Here is a 14,697-nt window from a genome sequence, read left to right on the forward strand (position 1 = left end):
TACCTAAAACGAATTACACCTCATACACAAGACTAAGAGCCAGCGGCCGAAGGACTGGCCAAGATGAAGCTGTTCTTTGCGGGTAGATGAGTGCGGAACGGTCACTGACGGCCTGGATATATTATATATTATATATATATATTATATATATATATATATATATATATATATATATATATATATATATATATATATATATATATATATATATATATATATATATATATATATATATATATAAAATATAAGCATTACCAGAACAATAATACAGAAATAAAGAGGATGTCAACACTTATTCATTACAGCCATTGTGGTTTGGTTTGCAGTATTAGATACTTTCACAGGCATATTTTAAAAGAACAAAGGGCTGAAAGAATGGAAAAAAATTACAATAAAAAAAATCAATTAAAAGTCGCATGTCTAATACTGCTTTATATAACAACTATCAATAAAACACAAGTGAAAAGCAATAAACTACAATAGGCTTATAGAAGATGATGAAAATTGATCCTGTGTTGAGAATAAAGGGATTCATTTCAGAGAGATGCAATAAAATTGCAGTTAAGAATCGCTGTCTAACAAAAGAGCAACCCTCCTGATCCTGAGTGATTAAAAACTAGTCTGTGACCCCAACCTTTGACCTCTAGCCCCAAACCCACTCCATCTTGTACCATAGATATTAATTAGAAAATTTGTGCAGACGGTACCGTATCCGGCTGGATTCTATTTTGGGATAAGTAGGAAATGTAAGCAAAAGAAAACGAATCCATCAACATCCTCCCTTTCTCACTGCCTATTCAGTCAACAAAAGGACTGGTTCACTTCCTGTCTACAACAACAGCACTTCCTGTGCAGTGATGTCATGTCCTGATTAACCACAAGATCAATCAGAGACCCTAAAATTCTTCAGGACTATTCTTCCAAATAAGAGAAAGAAAAAATCTTCATAAAACAAAAAAAAAATTCATAAAACAAAATTATCCCTCTACAAAAGACTGGGGTAAACACAGGGCTCGAGACCTCATTTGAGCTTTGCCGCCTTTTCCCACCATTTCTCCCCCACAATAAAATTACATTTGCATCAGCTTTGAGAGAATTTAGTTCAGATGATTTATTGAAGTAATCAGCAGCAACGCAGCCCTTTCATTGCAGCACAGGGCCTGCGACACGCCGCCACTGGAACGGGTTTTGGGCCGGAGGCTTTTTTTCAGTGGAGGCAGGCAGAACCCAAATTCTCCCCTTTGATTAGATTAGCATTACACAACAGCGTGACAGATATGACAAATAGGTGCATTAGAGCATGTCATTTATTCCCTCTTTTCTAGATGCTTGGGTTCACGGAGGGACCCCCACCTCATGCCTCACTTCGGCAAATATATGCGGCCCCTGACGCCCCGCATGATGCCTGATCTCTCTGGATTACCTTCAGAGAGGGTTATAGGAGGACGAGAAGTGCTTTATTTCTGAAAATAAAAGCAACTAAAAAATACAAGGAGTGCTTGTGTATGTGTGCTACTCATTTGTATGTAAACACCATGATTCATTCTCACCTTTATCCACGGATTGCCAATACTGAATAATTCAATAATCTCTTTACACAAGCAAAATGATAGTCACTGAAAATCTGTATTAGCGCTGACTTAATGTATGTGTGTGTGTGTATGGCGACAATATCACACACTTCAGTGACTCTCCTCCTCTAAGGGCACCCTATGGCTACCTCCATTAGCCCCAATCACAAACACTCAATCGGGTGCATATTATGCACACATGCTCACTCTCTCACTGCACACACACAATTCTACCATCAACACCACTGATTTCCTCTTATTAAAACTGACACACACAAACACACACACACCTACAATGAAAATCAGGACCTACCATAAACCGCTAATGTTTTATATAAAGTTTATTATAATGACCACAAGCCAACTTTTGCACAAACTTCCAATCTAATATCTAATTTTCCAAGTACAGATCTGGTCTTTGAATATCTCCAAAGGGAGGATTTAGATCATTTTAGGAACAATTTATTTTACAAACTATAGCAAAGAACGTACACACACACGTTTGTTTTTGTGAAATGTGGGGACATTTCATAGATGTAATGGTTTTTATACTGTACAAACTGTATTTTTTATCCCCCTACACTACCCCTACCCCTAAACCTAACCATCACAGGAAACTGTGCACATTTTTACTTTCTCACAAAAACTCATTCTGTTTGATTTATAAGCCTTTTGAAAAGTGGGGACATGGGGAATGTTCTCATAATTCACCTCTTTTTGTAATACCTATGTCATACCCATGTCAATATACACATTTGTGTCCTGATATGTCACAAAAACATGCACACACACAGACACACACACACACAAACAAACACAGAGCCCTGCTATCAATCCTTCATCCTACCTGCCTTAAACACTCTCTGCAAAACTCGATGGAGAGGCCGATCGATCACAAAACGCTATCAATGTTGCATTATCCTGGCTATATGACCAAGAATGTTACACTGGGTCAAGACCCCTGACCTTTGAACTCACATCAACAGCATTAAGAAGGGCACTGTGGCCATTTTTTCTGGACTTTTGTCTCTACTCAGTGCTTAGTAAGACAGAATTCAGGCTGGCAGTGTGAAGATAACACCTGCAATGATGGATTTATGAACAGTAATGGGAAAAACAGAGAGGGGAAGGTGGAAAAACCTTGAGGAGAGACGGAGGAATGACTTACCTGAGAACACAGCAGCATGACCAGTTCAACCACAGAACTGCTGGACTTCATACACACAAGACCTGCAAACAAAAAAAAGTGACTATTTTGCTGACGCATGAACATTTGTGAGTGGCCTAATTCTGCACCATCTTGTGGGGTCAAAGAGTATTGATGACATTAATGAACCTACATGATGCTACTGTAAACTAATACATGTTTGAGCTTGTATTACATGAGACTAAATATGGTGAGCATATGTTCTATTGATCTGAAATACAGCTTTAAAGAACTACATACAAGAGAGAGAGAGAGAGAGAGAGAGAGAGAGATTTAACATGAAAGCTAAAGGTGAGAACAAACAGGAAGCTGGAGGAAGAGGAAGGAAGGAAGCATTTTTGTTTTAAGTGGCTCTCTAAAGTCGCCCTGCAGCTATCAATCAACGTTTCATTTCTGTGGGTGGCAGTGGACAGCCCAAACACTCGTATGAGTGTGCTGACCTCTGACCCCGTGCTCTATAAAAGAACACTGGTATTATAATCAGTGAGTTAAAAGATACTTTCAGCCACATTTACAGCTTAAATCTGGTTAGAAGTGAGACAGGGGGTGTGGGTGCTTTTGTAACATATAGGGAGTGATGAGATCTCTTTGTGTTTGTGTGAGGTGATGTGAACCTCTCTTCAAACCATAACAGTGTATTAATAAAATGCAATTGTGTGAAATATTCTGAGTAGAGTAGAAGAGTAGCTCACTGGTGCCCTCGATGAGTAGCTCCTGTCCGTGACTCCCTAGCAGTGTGCGAGAGAGGAACGGTGCGAAATCCACAAAAATCTCTCGGAGTAACGGAGCTGCCTTCTCCAGAGCATGTTCCAATCTCTCTGAGATACTGAAAACACACACACAAACACACTTTAAAATAGTGAACATCCTGTGAAATAGCAAAGAAATAGCAAATATGTATTTCTGGAGAAAAACAAAACAAAAACAAAGACCTCATGCTGGGGGTGGAGCTCTGGGTCATTGGGGATATGGCAGGGACAGATGGCAGGTTGGAGCTGGTGGAGGTTCCTCCTGCAGAGAATACACCGGCAAACTACTCATTACCCAAATACAGGGATCCACTAAACAATACAGGGATCCATTAAGCTAGAACAAGCACATGTTTCATAAATGAATCTTCACTAAATCTACAGATTAGAGCTGATATGACAGATAATCATTTGACATTATTATTATTATTATTATTATTAATTATTATTAATTATTAATTATTAATTATTAATTATTAATTATTAATTATTAATTATTATTATTATTATTATTATTATTATTATTATCATCATGCCAAAAAGCCTAAACAAAAGAGTTATGTAAAATCTGTATTGCATATTGGTTTTTGGACATTTTATAGAAACAATAATAATATTAATTTTGATATTAGCCATATAAATATTAGTCTGTTAGTATTTGTTTTCCCTTTTAGTTTATTCAAACAGATACTGTAGTCAATTGCAGTAGAAATACAGTAAAATCTAGCTCAAAATAATAAATGCAGTTTTTTTTAAAAAAGGACACAAAAATTATATTTAATCAATAATTAATTATTTAATCTTTTATTCAACAAGAATGCATTGCATTGAGCAAAAGTAACATTTATAATGTTATAAAAGATTTCTATTTCAAATAAATGCTGCTCTTTTGCAATTTCTACTCAAAGAATCTGGAAAAAATGTATCAAGGTTTCCATAAAAATATTAAGCAGCAAAAACAACATTGATAACAATTAGAAATGTTTCTTATGCACCAAATCCGCATTAGAATGATTTCTGAAGGATCATGTGACACTGAAGACTGGAGTAATGGCTGCTGAAAATTCAGCTTTCCCATTACAGGAATAAATTACATATGGTGAAATATATTGAAATAGAAAGCATTTATTTTAAATTGTAATAATATTTCACAATATTACAGTTTTACTGTTTGATCAGATAAATGCAGCCTTGGCGAGTCTAAGAGACTTCTTTAAAAACAAAAACAAAAATTCTTACCAACCCCAAACTTGTGAAGGGTTGTGTATTTGTACTAGAAAAAAATTAAAATGACCAATTCTGATCAATAATGCAAATGAGATCAGAGTTAAAATGAGATCAATCAGAGTTGAATCATGAATCTATCACCTGATACAGACAGTCTGAAGTGATGACCACAGAAATAAACTCAACAAATACCTAAAACCATTTAGGCTACTGAAGTTTAAGCAGAGACTCTACTGATACATCTCTGTAATATTTGCCTCCCTCGCTAGGATCATGAAATCTGTGTAAAGACACTTAAAGGGTTAGTTCACCCAAAAATGAAAATTCTGTCATTTATTACTCACCCTCATATCTTTCCAAATTCTGTAATTAAATTGCTGTCTGTGGAGGAGTCAGACTGCGCTCAGATTTCATCAAAAATATCTTAATTTGTGTTCCGAGGATGAACGTTTTACTGGTGTGGAACGACATGAGGGTGAGTAATTAATGACAGAATTTTCATTTTTGGGTGAACTAACCCTTTAATGGTCAATTAAAATGTATTAAAATAAATAAATCATTTTTTCTATAGCAAGTAAAATAATTTTGAATGTACTGACGATGTTCATTTTGTTCAGCCAAACTAACAAACTAGTAAAATCACTCTTTCCTGCCGCTATCTACAACACTTTCATATAAAGGGAAAGAGTGAAGATGTGAGTCGAAGCCTTGAAACCATGTGAAAGGAGCTTTAGCTGAATGATAGCTCTGCTCTCGTTAGCATTCATGTAAAATAAGCATTAGAGCAGCTCTTACACTCCCCCTGATAAAACAGCCCATAAATTCATTAGCCCAGTGTGTAGCTGTGATTAGTGTACGAATAATTATACGTCAATAAATTTCATCTTGCCCTGTAAGTGTCACATTTTGGGCTAGTAAAGGTCTTGGCTTGATCATGCTCTCTCTCAGGATATCACACCACAATAAATCTGCATGCACTAATATCTCTACACACACGTGGAGTCTCAGGGCAGGGATAAAACTCTAGCAGGATGACAGGCAGCAGTGTGGAATGTTCCTGGCTGTGGGGACAGCGGCTCTTTAAGCTCCAACATGTGCTTCTGCGGAGATGAAGTAGCCACTTCAAACAGCCCGGAGAAAATTAGCTTATCACAATTCAGCTGGGACCTGCCCCTCTCCACGCACACACATACACAAGAGAACCATAAAGACACAGACAAGCTTACAACTACAAACATGAGATATAGACCCATGAGTACACTAGTTCAAAGACAAGAAAAGCAAAAGGGAGCTAAAAACACTCCCTTCATGCAAAAAGGATCATGTGTGCATGCAGATGTTGGTTTCACTATATTAAAAAAGACATCTCATGGATGCAATGATTTTTAGACAGAGGTGATGATGTTAGCTTTTAATCCAATCCTCTAAACATCACACAAACTTGTCGATATGATTAGATCTACAGAAAAACAAAGATTTTGATGATGTATGAGGATTTTACATTGTGAAGGCCACTTCAGATGCCCTTAAGTTGGTTTCACTATATCTGTGAGGGCTGTTATTTAAGCATACAATGCATTAGCTAACATTAACTAACAATGAACAATACATATGTTGCCGTATTTATTAATCTTTGTTAACATTAGTTAATGAAAACACAACTGTTCATTGTTAGTCCATGATAGCTTGGGTCCATGAAATAATATAAACAGATACAACTTTTGATTTTGAAGAGTTAGTTCACCCCAAAATGAAAATTCTGTCATTAATTACTCACCTTCATGTCATTCCAAACCCGTAAGACTTTTGTTTATTTTCAGAACACAACTGAAGATCTTTTTGATGAAAGCTGAGACATGTCTGTCCTTCCACAGACTGCCTTTTCAACTTGATCTTTGAGTTCATAAAGAGATCGGAAAACGAATCCATATGAATCGAGCAGTTTAGTTTCTGAAGAGACTCGATTGCTTTTTATGATGAACAGATTTAATTTAGGCTTTTACTCACATATAAACCTTGATCAGCGAACGTCAATGCGTAACCAATGAGGTTCATTCTCCTGTGTTACACAGCATATTTGAGCTTCCGGAAGAGGTTTGTTCTCGTGCTTCATTTAAGTTCAGTTAAGCATCTGTTTATGTTCGCTAATCAAGGTTTATATATATGAGTAATTAAATTAAATCAGTTCATCAAAAAAAGTGATCGTTTTCCAATCTCTTTATGAACTTTTTGAAGCATCACAGATCAAGTTGCAAAGGCAGTCTATGGACAGACATCTCTCAGATTTAATCAAAAATATCTTCATTTGTGTTCTGAAGATGAACAAAAGTGTTTAGAACGACATGAGAATGAGTAATTAACAACAGAACTAACCCTTAAACAATGTATTAGTAAATGTTGAAACTAAGATTATTAAATTCTTAAGAAGCATTTTTCAATGTCAATATTAAAATAGAAAACAGTTATTTTAAATTGTAATAATATTTCACAATATTACTGTTTTCTGTATTTTGATCAAATAAATGCAGCCTTGGTGAACATAACAGATGTCTTTCAAAAATTCTGAATGGTAGTGTATGTTTATATTTATATTTATATAAGAATATAATTTAAGATTAAATAAGATTAATATATAGATTAAATAAGATTAATATATTTCTTATTTAAAATTAAATAAGAAATATATTTATAGAGAATTTGTATTGCCCAAGAGACTTTCCAGATACCAAAACCATCCAAAAACAAAAGAAAAGAAAAACTAAAGAGAAAATCTGCTCCTGGAACATATTTAAATCATTAAAACTATTAAATTAGTATTTGGGCTATAATCTCTGTTCTGATTATGTGCAATATATAGTGATTGTAAAGGATGGAACACCAAATCGAAGGTTCTGATTCATGATATCCTATACTGGGATATAGATATGAATATCTATAACTGAAGAAACAGCTCTGTACTTTGATCATGTGTACAATATAGACATGATCTTTAGGCCTCCTCACTCACCTGGGGCGGACTCTGTGCTCTGAACAGTATCTCCTGCGGACACCACCGACACACTGTCAACTGGAGTTCCACCTGAGGATGCAGCAGTGGCTGATGGGACGGATGCAGCTGCGGAGACTGTGCTCATTCCTGGTGAGGGAGCCCCACCCGCTTTCTTGGGTGCTACAACAACACTCCTGTGCAAGAAAAAAAAGAGAGCAAAAAATAGCAAAAAAGATTGCTATTTGAAATAAATGCTATTCTTTTGAACTTTCTATTCATCAAATAATCCTTTACTGTCAATAAAATAATCAAAAAAGACTTTTGAACAGTAATGTATTTTTTACTATCAGTATTGTTATCATAATAAAAGAAAATATTATTCTTTTTTTTCCTTTTTTGTGGGTCAAATGGTGTAGCTTAAAATAATTTGATGCTTGCCTTAGATTTAGTCTTTTTTAATGTTTCACAAACAGCAGTGGAAAATAGACTCTGATGCTCTGATAAATACACAGAGCCAGAGAATCAAGTACTCCGTCAAAAAACCATTAGCTCTTGTTCCATCGTCGGCCCTGTAATGATGAGACTGATGATGTCGGCTAAATATGCTGCACATAATGCGATTTAGCATAAAAAGCCGCCCAGCTCACACAACACAAGAAGCCCATTTACCGTGTTAGTGTAATTAGAGCCCTGTTTCCCTGACACAGAATATTCCATAATGGCAGCATCTATCTTCCGACCAATCAATGGTCTCCCAGCTCCTGTCACTCAGAGCTCTAAACTTTGTGATTGATTAAAGCTGGCGGTGTGTTATGGTCTAGTAGCTACTGTGAGTCGCAGTACAGTGTCATGTCTTGTGATGATCCGATAAACAAGTTGATTTGCGGTTAGGTGAAGACTGAAGGACTGAACATTTCTTCAAAATTCAGGTTCATCCTGATGGTTCTGTTGTGTGCAATTGCGAAAAATATTTTGCGTTCACAATTCAGACAGAGTCATTTTGAACTATGCATAGTATATGTGATATAATAATAACAGAAATAACTAAAATAATATAATAATATAAAATAATAACAAAAATTAAAGTCAAATGAAACATAAAAGCTAATTTATTATAGTTGCTTTTCCATACTTTCCAAAACAACAAAGGCCAGTCATGGAATTTGTTCATGGAAAACATTCACACAGTGTGAGCAAGCATTCTGGTATCTTAGCTATGGACATTTCCATTTGGGTCCAAATTTATGCCTCTTTTCCAGGTAAAGCGATGCTAACGGATGGCTACATCATGCTCCTCATCCTGCTGTTTACCAACTGGCTGGTAAGGATTTTAATATTAACAAAGTTGTTTGCATGGACATATATGGTTGTTGCACTATTGCATACAAGATTGTCTTGTAATGTTTTAATAGATTCGCACTCATCCGAACAATGGAAGTATTAAGGACGTAATAGCAAACAAATTAGAGTGTGTTACAAGAGAAACCTGAAAATAATGTGGAGCAAAAAACCTTATTTAGGTGTGCAAGATCTATCAATAAATCAATAAATCTAACAATTTTTGATTTGACATTGGGAATTTTTAAGTAAAAAAACTGTGTTTATGGACTAACGGAAATGCTGGTATGGTCTATTTTTGTTGTTTTTGCCCCTCTTAGAGCTTTCTTTTGTGCTCCGCTAAAAAAACTAAATAAAAGCAAATCACTTTGGAACATGAGGGTAAATGTAAAGTATCATTAAAGAAAAGAATGCATGTAGTAATATTGTGCTGTGTGCATCCACAATAGTCACATCGCAGGAAGTATAATGTCTAGCAAAGGGATCTTTAATCCATACAGACCAGGCACCATGGTTTAAACATATGTGATTCTCGGACTAACTGCAAAGTTAATGATCATAGAGCGAAAGTTCATCATTTGCAAGTGATTTAGGTCTTGTCAGTTGTGCGCACTGTTTTCTTTGCATGCACACACACAGAGTCCCAGACAGCACATGAACTCCGAATTCAGTTTACTTCCATGCCTATTTGTGCTTGAACGGACATATACATGCAAAATTAAATCAAAATGTCTGTCTCTGCGAGTATCCTTGTAAACACAGTTGCTTATGGCTTGGATAACGCAAACAAAGAATACGGATGGGTATCATTATATTGGATCTGCGCATTTTTGTCTTAAAGTGACAGCAGGCTAATATTCTTAATTCTTCTAATATTCTTGCTTTCTTTGTCATACATGTTACATGCAAAGAAAAAAATCACTTTTGCAGCTTTAATATGGGTTGATTATATTCAGTTTATACAGTGAAAGCTTTACAGCAGGGGTTGGCAAGTAAGTTTTGCATCGGGCCAAAAAAAAAAATTTGCCATTAGGTGGCAAGCCTGAACATAGTCAAAGGATAATTTAAGAAATTAATTGATGAAAAATGCAACTATAATTGCCTGCGACAGACTGTTACAGTGTCTTTTGTAACTGGTAGTGAGCTGTTACTCGGTGTTAAATCCTGTAGTAGGACAGTCATTAACAAAAAGCCACATTTGGTTTTACACTGCATAAATTAAAAAAGCAGAGTAGTAACACGTAACCTGGCAAGTATCTTCATTCACCAACTTGCAACACAGACCGCCTTGCTAAAACACACATATGTGGGAGATGCAGAATGGATAAAAATAACTTGAAAAATAAAAGAGGACTTGAATAAGCCCATTAATTGCATGTTAGGCATGTTCTTAACAAACTTTTGTTTTTTTTTCCTTTTTCCATATTGTGAATAATAAATGTGTATCATTTTAATTAGCTTGTTACACAATGGAACGTAACTTATTGTAATAATTATTTGACGTAGTCTACTTTTACACTCAGAATAATTACTTGGTATCCTCACGTAGTAAACTGCATTTTTTTATTGTTTGCAAGCTGGAGGTACGCTATTACGTCGTGAGCAGAGTGATGTTAACATTGAAGATAGCTGGTGAGAGAAAATGGCACTATCAAATTGTCTAAAGAGGAAAGTTGACCGCGAAAATGGGGCATGCAAATCCTACCTAGTTTTGTGAATGCAAAGCCAGTGTGTCTTATCTGCAATAAATCAGTGATAAACAGATTCCTCGTTCTATTTCTGACATAGTCCAAGTCCTATGCAACGGTCAGTTTGTCGAGTTCAGTGTAGACAGCTTTTAGCTGTTGTGGCGCGACGCGAAAAAAGTCGCATCTGGTGTAGACACGGTGATAATATTAGATGGCACCATGAGACAAAGATCTATTTCAGAACCAGCCGCTATCAAAAAAATCTGGTGGAGGAGGGCCAGATATTATTTTTGGCTGGCCAGTTTTGACCGGCAGGCTGCCTGTTGTCGACCACTGCTATACAGTGTTATTTTATTTGATTTATTTGATTAATCATTTTCTGTACCTGAATACTTACCTGAAAAATATAAAGCACTGTTTATTTCATTTAATTCACCCCAATAATTTTAGATTCTAGAATGATTAATTCTTCACAAATAGAACTATTCAAGTAATATGGTGAACTTATTTCATATCACAATATACTGTATATCGCAGAAAAACAAAATATCAGCAATGTCAGTTTTCCAATATCGTGCAGCCCTACATGGTAAGTAACCACAGGAACACTTCCATAACATACGATAAAAAGTTAAAAGACAAAAAATACATCAGCATTTCATAATTATGTCATGGTTCCTTGTTGTATTCTACATTGTCTAGAGGTAAAAATGGAAATGGTTCATATCAGCTGAAAGCCCTGACAGAGCTCTGGCCTTTCACAGCAGCTAGTGTTCAGTTTATCAGTGCTGACAGAAGGGGTAATACTACACAGTCACCAGCTCCTCTCCAGAACACATCCACAGAGACACTACAGACTGAGGAGGCACGCTAGCATCAGATAAGAGCTGTCTAGGAGAGACTGCTTCAAATGTCCCGCTGGAAGTTGCCTAGAAGCTAAAGCACAGGAATGAGAGTGTTCTTTCACCATTTCTACACATCTGCTGTCTCCTTGACTTGAAAATAGCCAGTCCAAGAAAACGAAACAGGAATTTGTAAGCTGGAAGGTTCACAGTATCATGCTCATGACATCAGCATTTGCTGTGCAACAGTCTACTGTTCCAAAAACTCTATTAGAGTGCATTTTGGTTCTCTCTCAAGTGCATGTTTAGTGCTGACCGCTGGTGGGAAGGTGGGGGTGGACGGCTGCTGACGGTGGGGGGGTGAGCGGTTGCAGCATCCATCTGCTCAAAGGCGCAGGTTTTAAATTATTCAGCACACCATTAGCCACACTTAGCCCCAACTCACTACCGCTGTCAATTAATCAGAGCTGCCAGGTGTATACCGCCAGACGAGAGGCCAGTTCTGACCAGCGTCCATGGAGTTTGGATTCCAGACACTGAATTATTTAGCAGTTTTAACCAACACTCTTGGAGACGACATGTAAACAGCATGTTTCCCGTAATCTGCACGAAAGTGAGATCGGGTGTGAGGAAATGTGTGTGAGAACTTGATCTTACTGGACATGAATCGACATTTTGTGCTGATGTTCAACAAGGGCTGAACAATCAGCTTCTTCACATAGAAATAAAACAAATGCTGCTTTAAATTAGCGCTGCTGGTTGTGAACCGTATACTGTGTTGTTTTATTGTTTGTTTAAGGCAAATAAATTACTTATAAAAAAAATTAAATATTCTTTGGTGTCATCTTTGGAGGTTAGGGTACAAAGACAGGGTACAATCTTACATAGTATGATTGGATTACCTTGAGTGTGAAAGTTTTAATTAAAACTATTTAATCATCATCATTTTTCATCTCATTTTATAGTTGACCAAATCAAACTGTTGTCAAAAACATCAGTAATTTCGTTATCTCTGTGACATCCTAACCCCTTCTCCAGCCATATTTATTTGGTGACGTGTAAATCAAATTTTGTCCAGCAAGTCATTATGACACTTTTCACTAGTCTCTGGATCCTATCAGCAAATATTTGCAGACTTCATGTCAAAACAAGAAAGACGTATGGTGAAATCAGGATGTTGTTGATAGTAAATAAATTTAATGTCTGGTTTACCCTTGACCCCAGGCTTGTTTTATCTGAAAGACCCTGTTTTTTTCCATATATAACACTCGTAAATCCCCTGGGATTCAATCATACCACCCTGGGTGTTCCGACATACACTCTGTTAAGCAAGCATACATGCATGCCTGCACAGAGTATAACTTCAGTGAAGCACTGTGTACATAGTATGAATGGAGTTAAATGCAGCAACACTAACCACACTTCAGCAGAGGGAACAGCGGAAGAATTCAACGCTCTGGGTTTGAAATATTTGGTTAGTATTTCATTGGTAACTTATTCATATGTGTGGTGGAAGAGTGCAGCGGAAAACATCTCAAAATAGTCAAATCAACGAAATGAGACAAAAAAAAAAAAACGTGACTTAGAATGATAGAGGGAGAGTTGTAAAAAGAGAGAAGACAGAATGAATGGAAAGAGTATATACTGTAAGTGGACTTGGAGAACAGCAGACTCAGATCTGGAGTCGTCCAGATAATTCGGCACCTCTCCGCTGGGGGGAATCTGAGAGGAGATAAGACTTTCCCTCGCAATCTGGGAAATTGGAAGTTGACATTTGGGAAGTTGATGTCCTATCTGACATTAGACTCCATTTAAAACAATTTTAAGCAGCATTTTGATAATTATTTTATTATGTGCACAGATTTAATAACTTGTCTAATAATGTATTAACTACATATTATGTAGATGCATCCAAATATTAAAATTTCTTTTAAAAAATTAATAAAAAGTGTCATTTAAATTATTACACATCTATTAATTCAATTAAATAAATTTAATTTAAATACTTTTACAAGTTACGTTTTCATCTCACTACTACTCAAAGTGAGACAAAACATACACATACATGCAAATCAATTTAAACCTAAAATACTGATGTTGGCGGGGAAAAAAAAGCAAAAGAATTAAAAAAAAAAGGAACTGGTGTCGAATTAGACAAAAAATATTAACTGAATTGGTGTTAGACCAGTAAAATGAAAGCGTAAAGGCTTGTTCACACTATATTCAGTGGAAAATTTGGTGCGATAAACATTTTAATTTGCATTAATGGCTGTTAATGTGTTTGTTTAGACTGAAACAAACATTTACGTTTCACCAATAATACATTTTTTTTTTTTTACAAAGTGGTTTTCTGATTTCTTTTCCATCGCACTGTGAAAAATACAGGCTAACTTTTTTACAGTGTACAATAAACCATAAACACCAAATACAAAAATCTGGATGGCTGTTTGAAAAAATGTAAATAATGTTTGACTTTCTTCTCTCAGAATGTTGCTGACAAACAAAAAGTTATATTTCTGCTTGTCTATATTCACCATCTACTGTCAGAGAGCAAATTTGCATTTTCATTTAGTCCATCTGCCATTTTTTTATGCATTGGTCTGAACAGACAAACCGCAATTAAAAATCAAGATTCTTTGTGCCAAACAGTTGTTATGAACAGGCCTTAAGAGAAGCTTGGTTTGACTAAAGACCTGATGGAGGACCAATCCTTTCAAAATGTCTATATTCTTTTAGAGGTGGTGGCAGAAGCGAGCTGCAGTGACTGCTGGGAGCTTTGAGCTCATCCTCTGCAGGAGCCAGTATAATCCCTGTCCTGATACCAGCAGCGTTGTGATACCTGACAGAGCATTCCTCAGATAAAACACAAGGCCAGATCAGAGGGATGTCTCACAGATGCCCAGAGGAAAAAGAAAGGAGAGGAGATGTGAGAGAGCAGGAGGTAAACAGAAAGAAGATGACATGACATACTGCTTTCTATTTCCAACACAAAAGCAAAATCTCCCTTTTTTAGTTCTTTCTGTCTCTCCTTTTTTCTTTTTGTAATAAACCCTCTCTGGTTATGTCAGACTTATGCACAGACAATG

General features: G+C 36.2%; 1 protein-coding gene across 5 annotated transcripts in view; it reads right to left on the reverse strand.

Moving 5' to 3' along the window:
- lrba (LPS-responsive vesicle trafficking, beach and anchor containing) overlaps positions 1–14,697 on the reverse strand; it is a 276,852-nt gene that overhangs the window by 171,562 nt on the left and 90,593 nt on the right. For 4 of the 5 annotated variants that reach the window (XM_067404565.1, XM_067404567.1, XM_067404563.1 and 1 more), the window contains 4 exons: positions 7,762–7,937; positions 3,711–3,789; positions 3,471–3,604; positions 2,740–2,801 (listed from right to left, as the gene is read on the reverse strand). In XM_067404565.1, the coding sequence (XP_067260666.1) occupies positions 2,740–2,801; positions 3,471–3,604; positions 3,711–3,789; positions 7,762–7,937 (451 nt within the window). The remainder of the gene's footprint in view (positions 1–2,739; positions 2,802–3,470; positions 3,605–3,710; positions 3,790–7,761; positions 7,938–14,697) is intronic. The other variant, XM_067404564.1, reaches the window with a different exon arrangement.

The sequence above is a fragment of the Chanodichthys erythropterus genome, chromosome 12 (genome assembly GCF_024489055.1).
Source record: "Chanodichthys erythropterus isolate Z2021 chromosome 12, ASM2448905v1, whole genome shotgun sequence".
NCBI lineage: Eukaryota > Metazoa > Chordata > Actinopteri > Cypriniformes > Xenocyprididae > Chanodichthys > Chanodichthys erythropterus.